The sequence below is a fragment of the Stegodyphus dumicola genome, chromosome 4 (genome assembly GCF_044657685.1).
Source record: "Stegodyphus dumicola isolate Sdum_Otavi_A_Nest chromosome 4, ASM4465768v1".
Taxonomy (NCBI): Eukaryota; Metazoa; Arthropoda; class Arachnida; order Araneae; family Eresidae; genus Stegodyphus; species Stegodyphus dumicola.
The window spans coordinates 29,261,614-29,282,804 of NC_140771.1; the positions used below are offsets into that span (position 1 = coordinate 29,261,614).

Consider the following 21,191-nt stretch of genomic DNA (forward strand, 5'->3'; position numbering starts at 1 on the left):
TGAATCTGATTCTCTGAAAGTTAGTGAGCAGTATATCCTTTTAAAAAAGGGTGTTTCCTCCCCCCAAAAAAAACAACATAAATGGCGAAATAGACAGGGTGATTATAATAAGTTGCAATTTCAAAACATACTAACTTTAAAACTATTGACTTGCTATTTTACTAGAACAATCGTGCGGCAATGAAATTTTGTTTGGAGAAGGAAAAAAAAATAGTTTCAAAATATGCTGATAGATGGCACTGTCAGGGTTTACATTGCTATTGGTATGCAAATTACTAAGACATAACATGCACACTGTAGACATGGCTTAGATAAAAATGTAGTGCACCAATGACATGCATAACATTTTGCCTGACTGACGAAAAAGGATAATGCTCTTCTCATGAAGCTTTCATATCAGAATGGTGACTGAGCGTTAATAGCTATAAGGAAGTTCCGGACATTAAAAGACATAAAATTCGGCTCAATGACCACATATGGCCTGCGGAAAATGATAGATAAATACAAAGAAACTAGTTCATTTGACATGAAACGAGGTAGAGAATGAAAACCAGTTTTGGCAGCGGCAATGGAAACTGTGGCCACAGCGTTACAAGAACTGACAAACACTGTGATGCAGGAATTAGCTGAATGTTGGATATGCCTATCAGCACGATGTGTAAAGTCCTGCATAACATCTTGTGCTGTTATCCGTATCAGATAACTCACATGCAGCAGCTGCTACCTACTGAGCTGGAAACACATGAATCATTTGCGCAACAAACTCCTAGCCTGGACAGTAGTGGTTAATGAATGGCTTTGGAACATTCTGTGGTCTGACGAAGCTCATTATATTCCAAGTTCGAATGGTTTTTATAGACTAACTGGGAGGGTTTTTTTTTTTTTTTTTTTTTTTCTTTTTCTTTTGGCCTTAAATTCAATTTTAAAATATTCACTTGTGGGCTTTATCAGCAATTGAAGAAAGAGCAATAAAATAACTGCAGGAATACAGTATGTTGCTGCAAAATCACTAAAAGGACCAAGGAAGAGATGAATTTGATAGGTAGCCTGTTAGCAATGCTGAAGTTGTCTGCAATGATAGGTTTGCGCAATTTTCAGATTTCCTTAAGTGGAAATAGAGCCTTGTGAACATGGGAAAATGTACAGAGCAAAACAATTACAGAACAATTTCAAGAAAAACACAAGTATTTACTTATTTATTATATGTTTGTATCATATTATATAATCCTTATTTAATAATTAAAATCTGTATGTTTTCTTTTGATTACATTGATAATGTTTGCCGACTTACGGCAAATACCGAGTTTTGAAAATTTCATAAAAAAGTTAAGAAAATCACCAACTTGCACCAGATATGTAACTTTTACCTTTTCATTTATAAAAATCACTGAATTGCATTAATACATAAGTAACTTACATAATTATCTCACATACTTATGATTACTTTAAATTTATCAAAATACCTGTGTTGGGTCTACTTCTCCTTGAATTATATTTAAAATACTTATATAGCAGTGATTGGAGTTTCTATCATATGCCGTTGATACCATCATATTTTTTGGTTGCAATAGACGCCTCATCACATCCAAAACTGTAGTTTTGCGGACACTTGCAACCTTTATTGAACAGAAAATTTCCATCACTAAAATGATTTTAATATTACTTGTTATAAATTATATGATCACTTCTAAGAAATACTTTACAGATTATATATACTGTGTAGATATTTACTTCTTGATCTGTTGTAAGTGGTGTGTATCCTGTCATCAGGAAATGCAGACGTGGCATCGGGATTAATGGCGCAAGCAAGCCAATCAAGTCATTATTCATGTAACTAGGATACCTCAGTGTTGCAGTACTGACAGACATAATAGTAGAGACCTACAACACATATGTTTATAAAATTTAGTAAACTGTACACACAATATGCATGTAATAATTTTCACATAAATTTCAAAATTGTAATACAGTAAATAGATCTATGTTATAATATAGTAATACAGTAAAGAGATAGATTAGGGTACTGTATTAGAGGTGTACAGAAATCATGAGTTCATAATTGAACATGAAACTGCTCTTAAAAACTGCATTCTAGAAAAAATGCATAAAAATGTTTTCCCTTCATTTGAAAGTTCATACAAATTCTATATCCCTATTCATAAAAATGGGTTAGAGTAGACTGAAGGGTACCCCTAGTATTATCATGAAGTTGTTTCATTTATAGGCAAGTTTTTTATTCATTTATCACCAAGTTGTTGTTTCATTTATGGTAACCTGAGTAGTTGAATGTTATCCTGTATCGTGTCCTGTATGTGAGAAGGAAATGCATCTGGTTGAACGTAAAGATCGTTCAGATGGCTTTGAATGAGTTTGTCGGTAGAAAGGTTCAGATGGTCACTATGTCAAGCGTTTGATAACAGAAGCTCATATTAACAATATTGAAGGTATGTGGAGTGTGGTAAAAAGAGATTTTCGCAAGAAGTGTCATCGACAGTATGAAAGTATGGAGGATATTTTTGGCTCTTGTGAATTCATGTGCTGACGCCGATATACGGATTTTAGGAAGTTTTTGAATGCTGTTAAAGAATTTTATGCGATACAGACTGAAGACAAAGAAATTTCTAAATGAAATAAGTGGATATTTTCTTTGTGTACAGCTTATGCATAAAAGGTTTTTTTTCCCCCTTTTTGATGCTATTTATTGTTTGGTTTAAAATGTAGATTATTGAGATTACGTATTTTTTGTTTGCCTCTATTGTAGGATTGGGTGCACCTTTGACTTTTTAAGTGAAAATATATCTATGTGTACATGGACAAAGTCAAAAGGCAGTGCACAATGCCTAGTTTGTGCAATTCTTTGACTTGTTATTTTGTCTTTGTGTACCGGCCACTTTTGGTGCTAAAATCACCGCTACACAAAGCCAAAATAGCAGTTCAAAGACTTGCACAAACTCGGTATCCATGTACCAACAAAAATCGCTCATTTTCACCAAGGGGTACCCGTAAATATACTTTCACCTAAAAATGTTTCGTCATGATTTTAAAGCCAGAACCTAAAGATGAATCAAATAAATCATCAGAGCATTTTAAAAAGGAGAATGAGGGAGACTTTCCTAGTATAGTTTAACCCCACAGCCAAGGCCACGAGTATGAACATCTATGTGCCATCCAGATCAAACTACTCACAAAATAGGGTGGATGATCATGAATTTTGTAGTACAGATTTTTTCCATGCTTATTTTTTACTCATTTATTTTCACTGTATTTGAAGACCACAGATTCAAGGAGGCAGAAAATTACTTTTGAGTATTCTAAAATAATATGTTGATCATTATTTGCAATTAACTGCTTGATTACATTGCATATTTATTTATCTACAGGTGAAAATATGAGTGTTTTCAAAACTTAATTTTGCTGTAAATACATAATTTTATGATAAAGTGTAATAAATAATTCTTATTGTATAACAACTGTTATTATAATTATTTCATTATTATGCTGTGTAATTTTCATTATTAAACTATCATTACAATGAATTCCAACATAATAATTTACAAAAATAACACACAGTTTTTATACATCTTTTTTATCTTTGAGCTAGTATGTACATTAACACGCACAGAAAAAAGAAATCTTTTAATAAGTTATAATAATTGTAATAAATGATTATGCAGTTATTTAATTAATTATACTAAATAATTATTATACTTCTTTTTGATTTTTGTGGTAAAATCTATATGCATTGTTATACGTATTCTGAAATATATATATATATATATATATATATATATATATAATTACAAAATATATGTATAATTACATATATTTTGTAATTATATATATATATTGTAATTATATATATATATAATTACAATATATATATATATAATTACAAAATAATTCTTTTGAAAAGAAATTACGCATTAAGCTGTAGAAAAATTTTCTGGTCTTTGTGAAATATTAGTTCTACATTTCTTCCTTTGCAGCCACCAAAGGGCATAACCTGACAGGGAAACCTTACTGCCTGCATACCTGCAGACAAAACGAGGCAGAGATGAAATGTCAGACCATGCAAAGGTGGTGACAATGGAGTGCTGGGAGAAAATTATGCCGCTTGCACATGATGTCATGTGGGTGACAGTCGTTAGTTCTTGGCATTTGTTTATACTTGTTGTATCAACAGTTTGATTTGACTTTTGTTGTTAATTTGCTATTATACCTAGTCAGAAATGGTAAATTGTGCTGTAGCATTGTGTCAGAATTATAGAAGGACAACTAAAAGTCAGGGCATCACATACCATCGTTTTCCAAGTGATCCAGAACTTTATACGGTATAGATTGTTTGCTACAAAACAGCAGATAATTTCAACATAAAAAATGCAAGAATATATTCTCTTCATTTTACACCTGATTACTACGTACGGGATCTAAAGGTAGAATTGTTTGGTTCAACTGCTAAAAGGATACTGAAAGCAAATGCTGTTCCCACTTTACATCTTTCATAATCACCATGTGAAAGTAACTCACCGATAAATTGCATATGTTGTGCTTCAAAAACTGAAGTTAACCTGGAGAGAAAGATTTCTAACACAAATGATTCATCCAAATTTATGCTAAAAAAGGGATAGAGCAAGCAGGAGTCAGGCTCAGGAAACAAGGAAATGAGAGCTGGAAAATTTAGCTTCCCCTTCCCCCAAAAAGCAAAAGCTACAAGCTGATAAGATAGACTGCAACTCAGCTTACATCCAGTGACACGTTTGATTTAGTTGAATGAGTGGAAATGTTAGAAAAGGATAATAAGAGATTAAATATGTTGTGCTGTCAATTAAAAATGTAAAAGGAAATTATTTTTACTGAAATTGCTGTTTCTCATAAAAAATTGTATAGCTTTCAGAAAATGAGCAGGAAAGTAATAAGCAAGCAAGTACATAGTGAAGTTAAAAAAAAAAAATAAAAAAAAAAAAATTAGGGATAAATTTTACAGACAACCAAATTTGTTTTCTCATGTCAAATAAAAAATTTGTTAAGTGGAATACAAATGACATTTGCAAATCTGCAACATTTAGATCAGTATCCCGAAGATGCTACAACTATCTCAGACAAAAAATGGGATTTCCATTTCCTAGTATTTCAACTTTGAAGAGATGGGTATCCTGTTCATTATGTGTTCTCCTGGTTTGCTACATGATATGATTCAGGTAATATGTGCTGGGGCATTAAAGAAGACTTTACTTTTTGAGAAATAACTGTAGAAACTTATCAGTTGATTTTCTTGATAATTTTTTCCACAAAACTGGAGGGATATCTATTGTTTTCAGCAATTTCTATTACACCTTTATATTCATTTTTGTAAAACTCAGTTGAGGGACAGAAATATTAGTCATATTTTAAGTAAAAACAAAAAGCAGCTATTTTATGTGGATGAAATCAAAATTTTTATGGAAGTTATTTTTCAGTGCCTTTCTTGTGCAACCTCACTTCCATGGCAGATCCTAATAAAACTTCTAACTTTTTTCTTTATTGTAAGAACAAGACCTTCTTTATATAAATAAACAAGCTATTGCCATATGCAAATCAGTAGTTATTTCGACTTACCAGGTATATTGCATCAAAATATTAAAAATAAGCAATATTATAGACTTTGTTCCTTTGAAGAAAAAAAAAAAAATGGTGTTAATTCCTTTTTATGATACAGTGGATACTTAAGACTAAACTAAAACTCAGTGGTGTAACAGCCCTAATGGGCCAAGGCCTGCAGTGCCCGAAAATCTGCTTTCTTGACCATGGGCCCCGGGGTACGTAAGCATATGCCCTGAACAAGTGGTCAGCTTGTTGCAGGACCCCCAGTGTTTAGTCTCCAAGCGAACTTGGTACTCATTTCATCGATCCAAGAGATAGAAATCAAGGGATGAAAGGCTGAGTCAATCTTGCCCAGGCGGGGATCGAACCCCAAACCTGTGGTGCTGCTGTGCAATGCGCTAGCCACTGCGCCACCGGGCCTCAGATACTTAAGACTACTCTATTAATTATTTACTAAAAATTTCCACAAAATTAAAACTGATGAAAAATGCATTAGAAAATTGATGAGGAATTTTTCATGTAATTTGTAAGTAATTAATAACACCTGTCAATTAAGATCAATTAAACAAGTCATTGTAAGCATGCTAATTTTACAGAGACAAACAACATGATTAGACTACTTACTAGGGCATTAATTTGTGCAAAACTGGGATTGGATATATGAAGTCTGTCAACAGCTATTCTGTTCAATGCCGTATTATCCAAGACCACCACACAATCAGCATTCTGTGTTAATCTCTTCAAAGTTAAGAGAGAGTTGTACGGTTGAACAACTACATCGCTGATTTCATCTTGATTGGGGAAGACTGAATAAGTTTCAATGAGTTTTTTAGGATATCTGTTAGATAAACAAAACATTTATTATAACAAATAAACTAGCTGTTTTGCAATCAATAAAACATTTATTATGAAAAAAAAAAAAAAATACAACACTGATTTTAAAAAATTTAACACTATTTAACAAATAAGTGAAAATATGAAGAAAGAAAATCACCTTATCTTACTCAGCTGAACTGGGGAAAAAAGATCAACAAGCAAATAAGTCATTGTTTAATAAATAATTAAAGTAATGAATTATTAAAAGTATTAAATAATTTACACCAAAATTATTTGAGCCTACAAATATCACTAGCAAAGTTTTAGTCTTCCCTTAAAACTGAGAGAAAAACTACTTTAGACATCTATACTGTGTTATCATCTATACATGCTTAATACTGATAAACGACACTAAAAAAGAAATTACTCATTTATTAATTACTAATAAGAACTTCAGTTTGTACCTGGGATTGCAACTGGTATAAAGATAACTTGGAAAGCAGTCTTATTTTATTTCTAGTGCATTCTAGCCAAGCTACAACATGTAAAATAGCTTTAAAGCAGTAGATTCCTTCTTGGCAAAATCCAGTTTCTTCTATCAACAATAAAATTTTACAGCACTAACAATAAATAAACCACTGTAAACTTGATAATCTGACTTTTTTCAAACTCATTTCCTATTTTCATTCTTTTCTTCTGTATCTAATGTGGTTTAGTGATGCACAATTTCATTGCATAAAAATTAGAGCATGTTCAATTGTTTGGAAATACCAAAAATATATTACGAAAATAAATGTGGATTGAAGCTAACTGAACAAAGATGAGTACATGGTTAAAAAGAGACTGCAAATATTGAGAGCATACTTGCAACAGAAAAGCAGACATTTACTGTCAAGTCATCACCAATTTGGCACCAACCATAATTGCTTTTGCAATCTGTACGATTTCCCTGGCTTTATTTTCAATCATTTGAAATCCTTTAAGTTTGCTGATAACTTCTGGCCAAAGCTGATGTCAGCAAGTACTCATTGTTTATGATTATGCTATTTATAGATACATTTTTGTTTCCATTCATGTTTAATCATTTCTATGCAGAATCTTGTTAAATTGCTTCCAAAATACCATTAGCGTGTCATGCTTTCCTTCATCTAGTGCTTTAATTGCAAAGATGTGAGCATGCCTAACATAATAGGCTTTGAATGCTTTTAAAGGAGGTGGTGTTCAGTGAAAAGAATGAAACCTCTACATTTGGATTTAATGTTGTGAGAGCATATCCTGGAGCATTATTTAGAAGAACTTTAAAGCTCAGGTTTTATTGTTATAAGCAATGTTCAACTTTTTTAATGAATGAATTTTCAAACCAATCATTAAAGAGGACAATCACAATGCAGCTGACACTGCAGCATACCACATATAATTGAAATTCTCACTATGGACAAATTAAGATAACACGTACACGCAAAATTCCATTTTGCACGAATTTCCTGCAAGCAAATATTTCACTTATGCAGAGTTTGATTAAGAAGATTTGTTTTAACTGTATTTCCTAACAATGCATTACTTTAGGCAGAATTCTAAAAATATGATGCCACTTATGTTAAAACCACATAATGGCAACAAAATTTGACTCGTTTTATCTATATATTTCTTTTGTTGCATTATTATAGCAGTCTCTTTGCCAGATTCTCCTTTATCTCTGAATTTAAATTTTTTTCATGCTTCGCTTTCATTCAGCATCAGTATTACATTGAATTCGAGATTATTCTTTATTATGTCTGCCCATAAAGAAAGTACACATCACGCTAGTTAAAAGTCATTCATTCCTTTTGCTATTGGATGAATACATGCTGAAAAATTTTTTAATAATGGCCAGTAATTCTTTTTTTCATTTTTTCAGTCATTTGATACAGCAGTCTTTGTGCATAAAAGTAAACAATTCCTGTGGATATTTTTCTTAATCAAAAAAGAATCATAACATGTATTTCATAAAAGTTAAAATTTACTCACACTAATGTAATAATCAAATTGGACTAGCATTAGAGAAATTTAGTATATAAGTGGTATATTGATTTTCTTAGTGACCTGGAAAACAAAGTAAGTTATGATAAAAGCTTTATATAATTATTGATAACTTGAAAGTGTGAAAGTTTAGCTTATAAGAAGGACAAAAAATTCAAAATCATAAAGCATTATCATCAGTCAAAAGTGCCACCCAGACAGGATAGCTGTTAGTGACACTAACTGCCATACTGAAAGGCCTGGATGTTCGTGAATGTATACTGTCTGTGCAGCAGTGAAGGTACTTTTGTGGCGAGCTAAAAGTCTTCAAGAGTTTGGTGGTAGGGGAAGAAAGGTAAGAGACCTGAACCCCCAGGATACTCTCCTTCAAAATTGGGGGTGGAACTGAGCTAAAGTCGGGCTATCACCTATATAGTACTCAAGGTTCATGCTAATGATAGGTGCATTTGAATCCTTGCCACTATGAATGTTGTGAGCTTGTACTAACCATTGTCAGATAAGTGAGATTGTTACCAACAACATTGGTCAGAGTTTAAAATTTATTTGACACTTGATTCATCAAATTAACATTACGCAGAAGCTTAGAAAAAGGCCTTCATCCTGTTTTTTTCAAAATGTATCAAAATTATTTACAAGCCATTATGCACAGATGAAGTAAGAAACCACAAGCTTGTTTTTATTTTTATTTATTTATTTTGTTTCACTCTTATTTGCTATTTCTTGTTCTTACAATATTACTGAATTGCCATTCTTTTACAAAACTGCTAGTGTGCCACCATTTAGAAAATTGTTCTTATTCTTGGTGCATAAGCTAGGGAAATACTTTGAAATGCTGCCAAGTGTTCCCCAGTTCTGCAAAGAATCTCTAATTTATTTAACACAAGACTTAAACAACTCACCATATTAAAAAAAAATCACTGCGATAAGACTAACACTGTTAAAGTATTAAATACTCAACTGACCTACCTGTCATTGATCCTCTCCAGTATATAAGAACCCATACCAGATCCAGTTCCACCAGCTATAGAATGACACAAAACAAATCCTTCCAAACTTTCACTCCCATCAGCTTCACGATCTATTATGTCGAAAATTTCCTCATACAGTTTTTCACCCTGAAACAAGAAATGATAATTAAATAGATTATGGAAGCAAAGATTTATAGATATTTTCCTCTAACTATTTATAGTATATTAGTATAGTACAAAGTTCGAGATTTGTACTTGTCGGAACTCCGGCGATTCTGGATTTAGGTTTTTTCTGATTAATAGATTTATGATCTAATATTCAAATAAAAATAAATCAAGTAAGATCGCATGTAAAAATTATAAAATTAAAAATATGAAATCATGATTTGTGAAATAATGGAGCATTTATGATCTAAAGGGTATTGAAATTTGCAAAATAGGAAAAAAAAATGCTTAATATTTATTTTATACTTTATTAAACATTTTCAAGGTAAATTGTTTAATTTGCTTCGTTTTTGTGCTAATATTTTCTCTTTAATTCCATAGACAGACATAATTTCTTGTTCAGTTACAAAGTTCCATTGTTCAAGTCCTGTAATTGCTATGTCAAGCATTTTGACTAAGTTGTCAATCAAAATTTTTTCATTTTCAATAACCTCTCTGGCACTTTCTTTACTATTGGTAGTGCTATTTTTTGAACCTAGAGCCATACTAAAGATTTCGTCACCCATTGATTGATGACTGGGGTTTCATTGCAACAAAAAATTTCTGTTGTATCATCCTGATTTACTGTCACTTCTCTAAATTTCTTTACGAAATCCATTAATTGGAAAATTTAACCTTTGGTTTGCAATATCTGAAAACCTTCAAATTCGCAGCTATCATCATCATCATCCTAGCATGAAATATGATAGCTGGCCATCAATTATGCTAAGCACTCTTTAAAGTATCTGGAGTCTTCTTATGTCATATACATTTAATTTTCCCATGCTATACTGCTCGAGATTTTGAGACGGATATACCTTTATCCAATTTTTGTTGCAATTCCACTTTTTGTTTAATGGACATCGAAACATGCTTTCGCTTTGTAGATCCTGTTGCAGCTCCAGAATTATTTCAACATAATTGAAAGTTCAAACTTTAACTTTCATAAAAATGCTGTAATAATAATAGTCTTCAAAAAATAATGAGCTGGATCAATTCAGAAATTTAAAGAACAGTGCAATCTGCTATATTAATCAAAATTCCTTGGAATCAGTAAAGTATAATTTTAGCCTAGCTTAATAGTGTCCACTATACATTATTGGCAACAGAAGACAAGTTGTTTTGTTAAATTTTGTCGTGCTTCTATCACGTACTGAGATAATCAAGCTTGAATTTTATTAGTTATTTATCATACTTACGTCTATTTCTTATACATCCTTAAAGCTGATCTGAGTCCTGAATAAATAAATTTCCACATATACTTAAGGCTTATCGAGAGCCGGCGCTAAATATCTTACTGCCTGATGCAGTCTCTGCGGGTCCTAAATTCTGCTAACAAGCACCTCTCTAAGTTCTAAATTTTTGCCACCCCTAAATTTCGGGTCCCAGTGCTTTCCCTAAATTCTAAAAATTTTGTCATGCCTTAATTTTGTTGCTCGGTACTTCTCTAAATTCCAAAAATTTTGTCTCCCTAAATTCAGCCACATGAGCTCTGGCGCTGGTTCTGGGTTTATGTGAATAACAAATCAGTTATTTTTGATTCAAATAGCACTAAATGCACTCTTTTAGCCTACAAGTATCATGAACAAAATCTATTTTTAGCATATGGAAAGATATTGTTAAAATTTTCCTCATCAACATTTCTTAGCGCATTTAACTTTAATCATAGTCACGGTAATGTCAACATACTCTTTCTTATTCAATTACTAATATTAAAAAAATTAGGTATCGCTGCATGAGTCATTACTCAAGTTGCCATATGCTGATAAACATGCGGTGATAAAAGCAAAATATAATAAATAATGATTCGCCAGGTTGGCGTCAGGAATATAAAATATTAGTAATGTAAAATTAATGATGTTTCTACATAGAATGTTTCGGTTTGAGATGTATGCCAAGCAGATACACAGCTACAGAGCCAAATTATTGATCACATAAATTTATGCTAAATAATTGTTTCTTCACTAACAAGGTATTTTATTTAGTGCTGCAGTGAAATTAAGAATCAGGACTCTCTGCATGTTTTATAGTGGAGGGGAAAAAAAAAAAAAAAAAAGTGTTCATGCATAAAGCAAGTTATCAGAAGACTATGCTAAATAAAGCTTTAAAAACTTACTTAAAAAAAATAGGAAAAAATTGATGCTAAAAATCCAATTTCAGTGTATTAAAATTAAAGAAATTATTCTCTTTGTGTAATTGGTGCTATTTAAATCAACCCTTTGCAAAGAAGAAACCCCTTAATGTAACTGCATGGATGGTTAGTCATGTATAGGCAGTAACTGTTTGCAACTAGTTAATAAAAAAAAAATCATATTTTTTACATAAATTTTGAATATCTGAATTCTAAATAACTGCTATTCAGTATGTCTATTTCTATTGTATGTAATTAAGTAACTTATTTAGACACTGAATTATTAACTTAAAACCATATAAAATGAACTATTATGAAATCGGAAACTACATACTTGAGAAAATCCAACAGCCCAGTTATTACCAGCTCCACCTCCAGCTTCTGAGAGATAAATATTTTCTGGGTTATAAAGCTTTGCATATGGAGAATTCATAATAGAATGGATTACCCGGGGCTCCAAATCCAGTAAGACAGCTCTAGGAATATAATGCTCATCATCTGCCTAGTGAAAAAAAGAAGAAACTTTTAATTACTTAAAATAAAACAAAATTCTTCAATCAGCATGTACGTTTGCTAAAAAAAATAGATGCTTTCTTGTTAATGTCCTAATCTAACAAAATAATAAACCAAAATTACGACTTAAAAAATCAAAAAAACATAATGTTCACCAGCTTTTGGCAAGGCATGTGGCTCACTACAGAAAAAATTATAGAACCTGATATGAAAACTATTTAACAAGAGATAAATGGAAATACATTGTGATCCTTGACGAAGCACTACCTAAATAACTGCAACAAAAACAGCAAAAAAAAAGTATATATTCATTTTGGCTATGAAGAATAAAGAGTGAGAAATTGCTATACACTAACTCTGTAACTTTATTAAAAGAAAAGAGAGAGAGAGAAAATTTATTTATTAATGACAACAAAGGGAAAAAATGTACAAAACCTGACTTTGCCAGTGCAAAGATGATTTCAGTTAAGGGTTTATGATTGTGACAAGATTCTTTTACAATAGGAAATTAAAAATTTAAAATAAGAAAGAGTGGAAAAAAATGTGATGCAGACCTATAGTCTAGAACAAAGGGAAAGAGATCGAATGTTAAAAAAAATATGCATTACACTTAAGTTAAACGTTAATTAAAAGGCTCCGGATTCATTCTAAAGATTGCAAATACCCTCTTTATTACCACTCCCTTGTGCAATGTTAAGCACAGTACTTTAATGAATTAATATTTTTTTTTTCGTTCTGAAATTATGTCTACTGTATTTGTAGATTTAGTAAATTTTAACTGTTAGATTTAAAGACACTGATTCACTTTTCAATACAATTATAAACTCAAGGATATCAATTATCAGTAACCAAAACTATCTTATTTTTCTAGAAAGCATTGGTAACATTTTTATCCTCATCTTATTTAGGCATATTGATCCAATCAGCATTGGACATTATAAAATTTCAAAAAAAAGAAAAGAAAAGAAAAGAAAAGAAAAAAAAGAAAAGAGCAGTAAAATAAAAAGTAGCACACAATCATAATATAACCGAACTTCTTCTGTGATAACCTCATTAAGAAGCAACCTCTAAAAATGATCAGCAGTTTTGACAACATAAATTGACATTATTTATTTATAACGATCACCTCCAAAAAATCAAATCACTTGGAAATATGGATGATTATCTTAGAAAGGTTTTACTCTATTGTACAAGTTTCTCCAATTTAAATGATAAATCAGAGATTAAAGAAAATACTTTCATTCTCCTTAACCCTAGAATGTTAAACTGTGTAAATTTTACTCACAAAACAATGAAATGCACGTGCAACTTCTAAACTGTGCACACTAGCTCCACTATCACTCAGATATACTACCTATGTTCTTTCGTATTTAAGATACAGTTGTAACTGCATGTGGGATATTTTCTGTCTTTCAGGAAATACCCTTCTAAATATAAGGGGTTAGAGTTCTAAGGTTAATACAAAATTAAAAAAAAAAAAAAAAAAAACTATACATATATATATGTCATGTCTGATATTACAAGATTTAAAGAAATGAAGTAAAATACAATGATAATGAAAATAAATTAGATGAATAAAAAAATGGATCTGTAAATTATCTGGCATGGTAAGACATAGCACATTTAAATGTAACTGGACATCTTAATTTTTGTGTTTGAGCTCTTTATTAGCATTTGGGGGCAGGTTTTACTATTTTCACTTGAATCTTAAAACTGAAATCTTTTCAAAATAGAAGTGTTGCCAAATCACAAGCTAAGCCAGCTATAATATGGAATATTATTAAATGGCCATTATCAATTGGTAAGCAATGTATGTCAACCTATGGGATTACAATGTCAATAAACAGTAGTGCTGCAAAACCATGCATAGGCTTTCAATTTTTACATGTTAAAATAATTTTATGAGCCATAAGTGCCCCAGCAATAATATAACTGAAAATAGGTCAGTCATCCTAAGTTCAGATCCTGGCAAATGGGTGCCAATATAGAAGTTTTTGTGGCTTTCCCCTGCGTATCATGAATACGAAGCCAGTTCCCCATGGAAATTCCCCCACAAAAAAAATTTATGTGTGCATAGTATATAATGAATGCATTAAAATACCATTAGGATCTCTGGTAACAACACTGGCAAAATTTGAATAGTTTTATGAATGAAAGGGAGAAGATTAAAAATAATATAATGCTTTGAATCTGATGGGTATTTTGGAAGTATAAATGGAAAACCTCGCTTGTAAAATTTTCACAAACGAAACAATAAGGTACTTAATAAGCAGCAAGTTCATCAACATAATTCCATGTATTACTGAAAAGGCAAAATTTTAAATATAGTAGTAAAGTATTCAAAATGTAGCTCAGTATTTATGCTTATTTTCAGAGAAATAAAAATTCATGTATTTAAAGGTTTAAATTTTAGCTTATTAAAATGTTCAGCAGAGAACCAGACTTTACACTTGATCAGGACTACTATTTCTCCTTATGTGCTTTGGAAACATGTAAGTTCTGAGTAGAACAGTGAGTTTACCTAAACTATGTTCTTTTGAACTGTAAAAGAGATGACAAGAAAAGGAAGGGTTTAATTACCCATTATTCTTCACGATGTACAGGTGCTCCTGCACTTCGGGATACAACTACCAGCACTTATGGTCGGAATGTAAGAAAATAAGAACTACAACTTAGTTTATATAAGAGCTAAACTCAAATACTGTACACAGACAAATAACACTAAGATTGGCCTTTTAGATTTTTATGGCTATAGTATGCAGAATGAGGGAAAACTACAATATGTCTTCAATAACAAGAGGACTAATTTTTTTGCCTTAAAGGCGGACAACAACTGACTGAAAGCGTGCGTGAAGTGAAGTGGCGAGAATGTCTCTCTCTCTAATTAGCAAAAAGCGACAACTTAAATACTTAAGAGTTAGCAAGCACAATTTGCATACACAGACTAACACGTTTATTCTGGCCGGAAGTGTAAAATAAGAGAGGACAGTAAAGTTTTAAAATAAAATAAATGTTAGTAAAACTTGAGATCCTTATAACTTGAGAAATTTGAAGTTTATCAACAAATACATTCATTCATTCATTAGCTCAAGGTCATGGCAGTAATGTTTTATTTCTGAAGTTATAGTCCGCAAATTATCAGTTGCTCACTGAAATTTTTCACTGCATCACAAGTGTCCTTTTCAGTCTCTGATGGCTAAAGAGGATAATTATCCAAGATCATTTTGCCAGTTTTAAGTTGTTTAGTGGTGGTGGGAATTGTTATTTCATGCTCAGAATTATATGGCTGCTTTCAAGCCAAAGAATTTTAAAACTAAATATCGTAATATTACATTGGAAGATATTTTCATTATACCTTGAAAGAGGAAAGACGTGAGACTATTTAATTCTAATAATATTTTTTTTTTGAAAAAAATAGGATATTAGTTTTCTTATTTATTCAGAATGATAGGACTGATTTTTTCATGAATTTAAAACAAAAGATAACAAGAAATTTGAAAATGCAAATATTTATTTCCAAAACAAATTCATTCAAGAAGCAGAATCATGTATTCCTCCAAAAGTTCTATTTTTTCCTGAACTCCTCCTTCACTTGCATAGTATTTAGCATAAAGATACCATTCAGGCATAAGTAAAAACGTTTTTTGTTTACCAAAAAAGTTACTTTGGTTGCCTTCTCCTCCCTGCAGAGAGAGTAACAAATTGATAACTAAAGCTCTTTTTAAGATTATGTGTAAAGTATCTAAATAGCAGAGAGAAAGATATTTTTTCACACGAAGTAAGAACCCACCTGCGAACTAAAAAAAATGGCCTTTCTATAATTATTATTATTTTTTTTTTTTTTTCCATAATATAAGAGAAGCTAACAATAAAGTTATACATGACACAAATTTATTACAGTTTTGTAAATTTTTAATATCTAACTTAGCTAATTTTCCTTTCCTGTTCAAATAAACCATCTCCATCTTTTTCTTTCTTTCCTTCTAGCCTTTCTAATGTAATGTGGTTATTTGATTAAGCAAATTTTTAATTATTAATTTACAACTTAACTGAGAATATGTGGAGAGTACAAAATAAAAATGGCTTAGGATTTCAAAGAAAACTACAAAATCTATTTTCCCCTTTTCAGTGTTCACTAGTTTTTGTTGCAGTAAGGCTGCTGAAAGCTGGTAGTTTCACCAGGCTTCAAACACCACCGAACGAGTTAGCTGCACAGGAATTTTCATGGTTTTCCAAATGTGTAACATGAATAGCAGCCAGCTTCTCTGAAAAGTTCTCAATGATGGCATCCCTTCATTTACATAAATAGACAGCTCACAATATCTTGGATTTCTGGTGGATATATATTGGAAGAAGAGGAATCAAGGTGTAAACTGAGAGGATTATTTTGGAATTATAATCAAGAAAATGCCACTTATTCTTGACATATTGAGGAACTCTGAAACTTAGTGGCCAAACCAGTATTTGGAAAGTTAATTATCATGAATAATGATTTATAGAGTCACCAATATGTTAAAACTTCCATTAATTTCCATTTCTTCATAATTTTAGTTTAATTAAAAAAGGTTTTTGAAAAGATTTTTGTGAGCAACGAAATCTAATTACACAGTCTTGCCTGCTATGAGTAACAAAATCTAATTAAATGGTGAATAACTTTTTTGAGAAAAGGGCACAATCACTTTTTGTTAAAGAAACTGCATATGGAATTCCTTTCAAGATTATCATTGACAGCAGTGAGCAGCACCTAAGTTTTTACAAATGTCTCTGTAATTCACTTGTATAAATTAATTTTAATGTAATGAAATATTATCCTGTAATTGTCGTGTGGAGGATTCTGATTAATTTATCAATCGAAATTTTTTCTCTTTCTTCACTATCGGTAGCGGTATTTTCTTGATCTAAAACCATATTACAGATTTTGCCATCCCTTAATTCATTGATAATTGAGAATTGCCATCACAATGAAAATCTTCTTCTATATCATCACCATTTATCACAGCTTCTCGACATTTCTTTACAAAAATAGAAAATTTCACCTTTGGTTTGCGATATCTGAAAACCTTTAAAATTCACGGCTGTCATAAAATTTAGCTATTGTTCACTATACATATTTGGCTATGTATTATGAGATTGGCGACTAAAGACAAGTTGTTCCTCTAAATTTTATCTTGCTTCTATCGTGCTCTGAGACAATTAAGCCTGAATTGTATTAGTTTAGTTATTTATTATACTTATGTCTATTTCTTGCAGATGCTTAAGGCTTATCTGAGTCCTGAATAAATAAATTTCCACATATACTTAAGGCTTATTGAAGACCTGCGCTAGATATCTTACCGGCTGGTGCAGTCTCTGTAGAAACCAAAATCTGCTACCAAGTGTCTCTCTTTGTCTTCCCTAAATTCTACTGCCCAGTGTGGCCATACCTGGCGTGGTTCTGGGTTTATGTGAATAACAAATCAGTTATTCTTAATTCAAATAGCAATAATGTAATCTTGGTCTATGAGTATCATTACAAAAATCTATTTTTAGCATATGGAAAGAAATTTTTGTTAAATTTTTCCTCATCAACATTTCTTAGCACATTTAACTTAAATCTGTAATCAGCCCCAAGTGTAATGTCAACACAAAAGGTTATCATACTTTTTATTATTCAATTACTAATATAAAAAAATGTTTAGGCATCACCTACATGAGTCATTACTCAAGTTGTCATGTGTTGATAAACATGTGGTGATGAAAGCAAAATATAATAAACAATGATTTGCCAGGTTGGTGTCACGGATATAAAATATTAGTAGATGTAAAATCAATGATGTATCTACAAAGAATGTTTCAGTTTGAGATATATACCAAGCAGATACGGATTAAAGCCAAATTCTCGATCATACAAAATTTATGCTAAAATGATTATTTCTTCAATAAAGAAGTATTTTAAACCATTAAAAACAACATTCCTTCACCCAGAAATGTATTATTTTTGTCAAAAATCTTTAATACTGAACATAATATAGAAACAATATGTAAAAACCACATATAATCAAATAATTTTAACCAACCACATTAACAGTTGTCTTCACTCTCGGAAGGAGCAGTTGTTGTAGAGGTTGGCTGTAAAGTGATGGTGTTGTAAAAATTGATATATTCTTCTGGTATATAGTGAATAATTTTTTTGATATCATCAATTTTCTTTATGTTAATGACATTCATCTCAGGACAGGTTGGTACAGAGGGAAGAAGTATTTCTACCTCTGGTATCTTTAATTTTATATTTTTTTAAATCAAATCATTTAACAAGCAAATAAAACCCCCTCTTTCATCTCAAAATAGTAATAAGCGAATATTTTAAAAGATTGCTTTGCTCATCTACATTTTCTTTATGCAATATCCTCCAAAGGCATAACTTGATTTTTGAAGCGTCTTGGCCACCAACTGTTAAAGTCTAGTATGACGTTGTTTTCCAGCAATACAGCTGAAATTTTACCATCAGAACTGCTTTTATAGATAAGGTTCTTATACTGGGTTGATGTGCAAACTCGAGCCATTTTTCTAACATAATGTTTAATAATACTTAATGTTCTATCACAGGGCAGGACTCTAAGTCCTCTTGCAGGAAGGTATTGCTTGGCAATCAAATTTTTTCTGGTCACAGAAAAAGCTAAGAAGAACTTTAAAACGGCATGATTTCTGTTTTGACCTGTGCAACCATCTGAAAAAATATGAATATCTTTTGCTAATGCCAGAATATGCTGTCTTATATTGCCATATAAAAATGAAGAAACAAAGGAGAAGGTAAAGGAAAGGTTTCACCTGCAATGCCCACACTACGCCTTGCGCTGTGTTAAGTGGTGAAAGGGATCACAGGTTGCACATGTTCCCTTTCAACAATAAACAGTTTCAACAAATCTTCGACCGCTTGCCAGTACACACAGAGTTGAATTAGAGATGTGTCACTTCAACTCTAAGTGCATCTATATCTGTAGAATAAGAAAACGTTAAAACCTTAAGATCGGCAAAATATGGAAATATGGCCTTTCAACAATAATCGATTAAATTAATACAGATTGATGACTTCTTAGCACAAGCATATTCTTACAAAATGAACAGTTAAAAATACCTTCACCATTAAACAATAAAATAAAAGAAACTATTGGTAGAATTATGAATAATCAATCCCTTATGAAACTGATTTAAGAAAGACTCCTCTATTACATTTACTTACATGCATTACATATACAGTCAAAAGTCTTTAATCCGGACTCGTCGGGACTTCGACGATTCCGGATTATCGATCATCAGTTTAAATCTGGTAAGATGGCATGCAGAAATTATAAATATAAAAATATGAAATCATAATTTACGAAATAAAGAACAATTATGATCTAAAGGGTATCAAAATTTACAAAAAAAAGTTTAATGTTTATTTGTTTACTTTATTAAACATTTCTTTCAATGCAAGTTGCTTCGTTTTAAGTGATAATACTTTCTCTTTAATTCTATAAACAGACATAATTTCTTGTTCAGTTACAAAGTTCCACTGTTCAAGTCCTATAATTGCTGTGTCGAGAATACCAACTAATTTATCAATCGAAATTTTTTTGTTTTCAATAACCTTTGTGTCACTTTCTTCACTATCGGAAGAGAATTATAATGAAGAGGAATTTAATTTAAATCATATCAAAGACGAAGTACATCGAGATGAAATACTACATTTAGTAAGGAATTATCAGCCAAATAAAATAAAAACATCTGCCCTGAAGATAAGGATAGTGCTGACAGATCAACTTCTAGTTCATAGTGCATTCCTACATTTGAATATATAAGCATTGTTACCTGATAAAAAAATACATCTTTTCTGTCTGTACCTTCAGTAGCAAAATCTTCCAAGACTCCTTCTACAATATTAAAACGAAATTTTTAAAATACTCTGGTTTATCAGTGAATTTTACTTTTAATAATTACTTTATAAAACAAAACAAATATATACCTGGATTAATACCATGCTCAGCACAAAGTTTTTTCCAAAATTCAAACCCAACTGCAAGAAAAACAATATATATTCATAGAGTAAATAAAAGTTACGAAAGGAAATAAATAATAAAAAAAATCAGAGACGAAAATTTAACTACAGGCATGAAAATGACTATTTTAATACAGATCTCCTATTTCGTAAATTCCAGTGACCGAGACAGGAGTCAAATGTGCATAAATAATACTCATTAGGAAAGTTTGAGTAAAAGACTCGTTTGTAAATAAATTATAAAAATAACATTATTTTTCTTAACAAATAAAAAGTTCCCCAGTGGTAAATGAAATATGAAAATTCTTTTGAAGATAACATACTTTGATTTCCGCATTGTCCAAGCTGCAACGTTATCATTTCTCGCGGCATCTTGAATATACAAATTTAAAAACTGAAACAGTTGTATTTTACCGCTATATACGATATTGTTCAAAGGATGAATCTTCATATCAACAAGATAAACAATAAGATAAAATTTAAATTAAAAAAACCAATAAAGTTACTTAAGAAACTTGATAATGCTTGAAATAATAAAAGAATAGAATAATAAAATTTCTTATTCGAAGAAAAACGGAAGAATAAATTTTTAACAAAACAAATTTTCGTCAAAGCTGACGAAAATTAAGCAGACTAAAGGGAAATGAAACAGACTAAAGGGATATCACGATACCAAAATCCCTTTAGTTCGCTTCATTCATACTAAACGTATGCGTAGCTTTTAAAAGAAATTTTTTGCAGACCTATATATTTCATTTCAAGATGGAATGAAGTTTATCTCATCCAAATAAACTTCTTCTTAGCCATTTTTTTGTTTGTTTTTACTAAAATTTTGCTGAACGCGAAGAAAAACTTAGTTCGGCATATACTTAATTTTTTTTTGTGAATAGATCCATGGAGGTTAGAATATATCAATTCGGAATAAAACCTCCATGGAGCAAAC

The 21,191-nt window shown here is 31.1% G+C and overlaps 1 protein-coding gene across 1 annotated transcript in view; it reads right to left on the reverse strand.

Annotated features, from left to right (window-relative positions):
* LOC118181813 (tubulin gamma-1 chain) overlaps positions 1-20,789 on the reverse strand; it is a 32,044-nt gene extending 11,255 nt beyond the window's left edge. Inside the window, exons 1-8 of the mRNA XM_035351018.2 lie at positions 20,572-20,789; positions 20,216-20,266; positions 20,062-20,123; positions 12,053-12,220; positions 9,382-9,530; positions 6,205-6,418; positions 1,732-1,881; positions 1,464-1,616 (exon numbers count right to left, since the gene is read on the reverse strand). Of these exons, the coding sequence (XP_035206909.1) occupies positions 1,464-1,616; positions 1,732-1,881; positions 6,205-6,418; positions 9,382-9,530; positions 12,053-12,220; positions 20,062-20,123; positions 20,216-20,266; positions 20,572-20,620 (996 nt within the window). The 5' untranslated portion in view covers positions 20,621-20,789. The remainder of the gene's footprint in view (positions 1-1,463; positions 1,617-1,731; positions 1,882-6,204; positions 6,419-9,381; positions 9,531-12,052; positions 12,221-20,061; positions 20,124-20,215; positions 20,267-20,571) is intronic.
* Between the last annotated feature and the right edge of the window lie 402 nt (positions 20,790-21,191).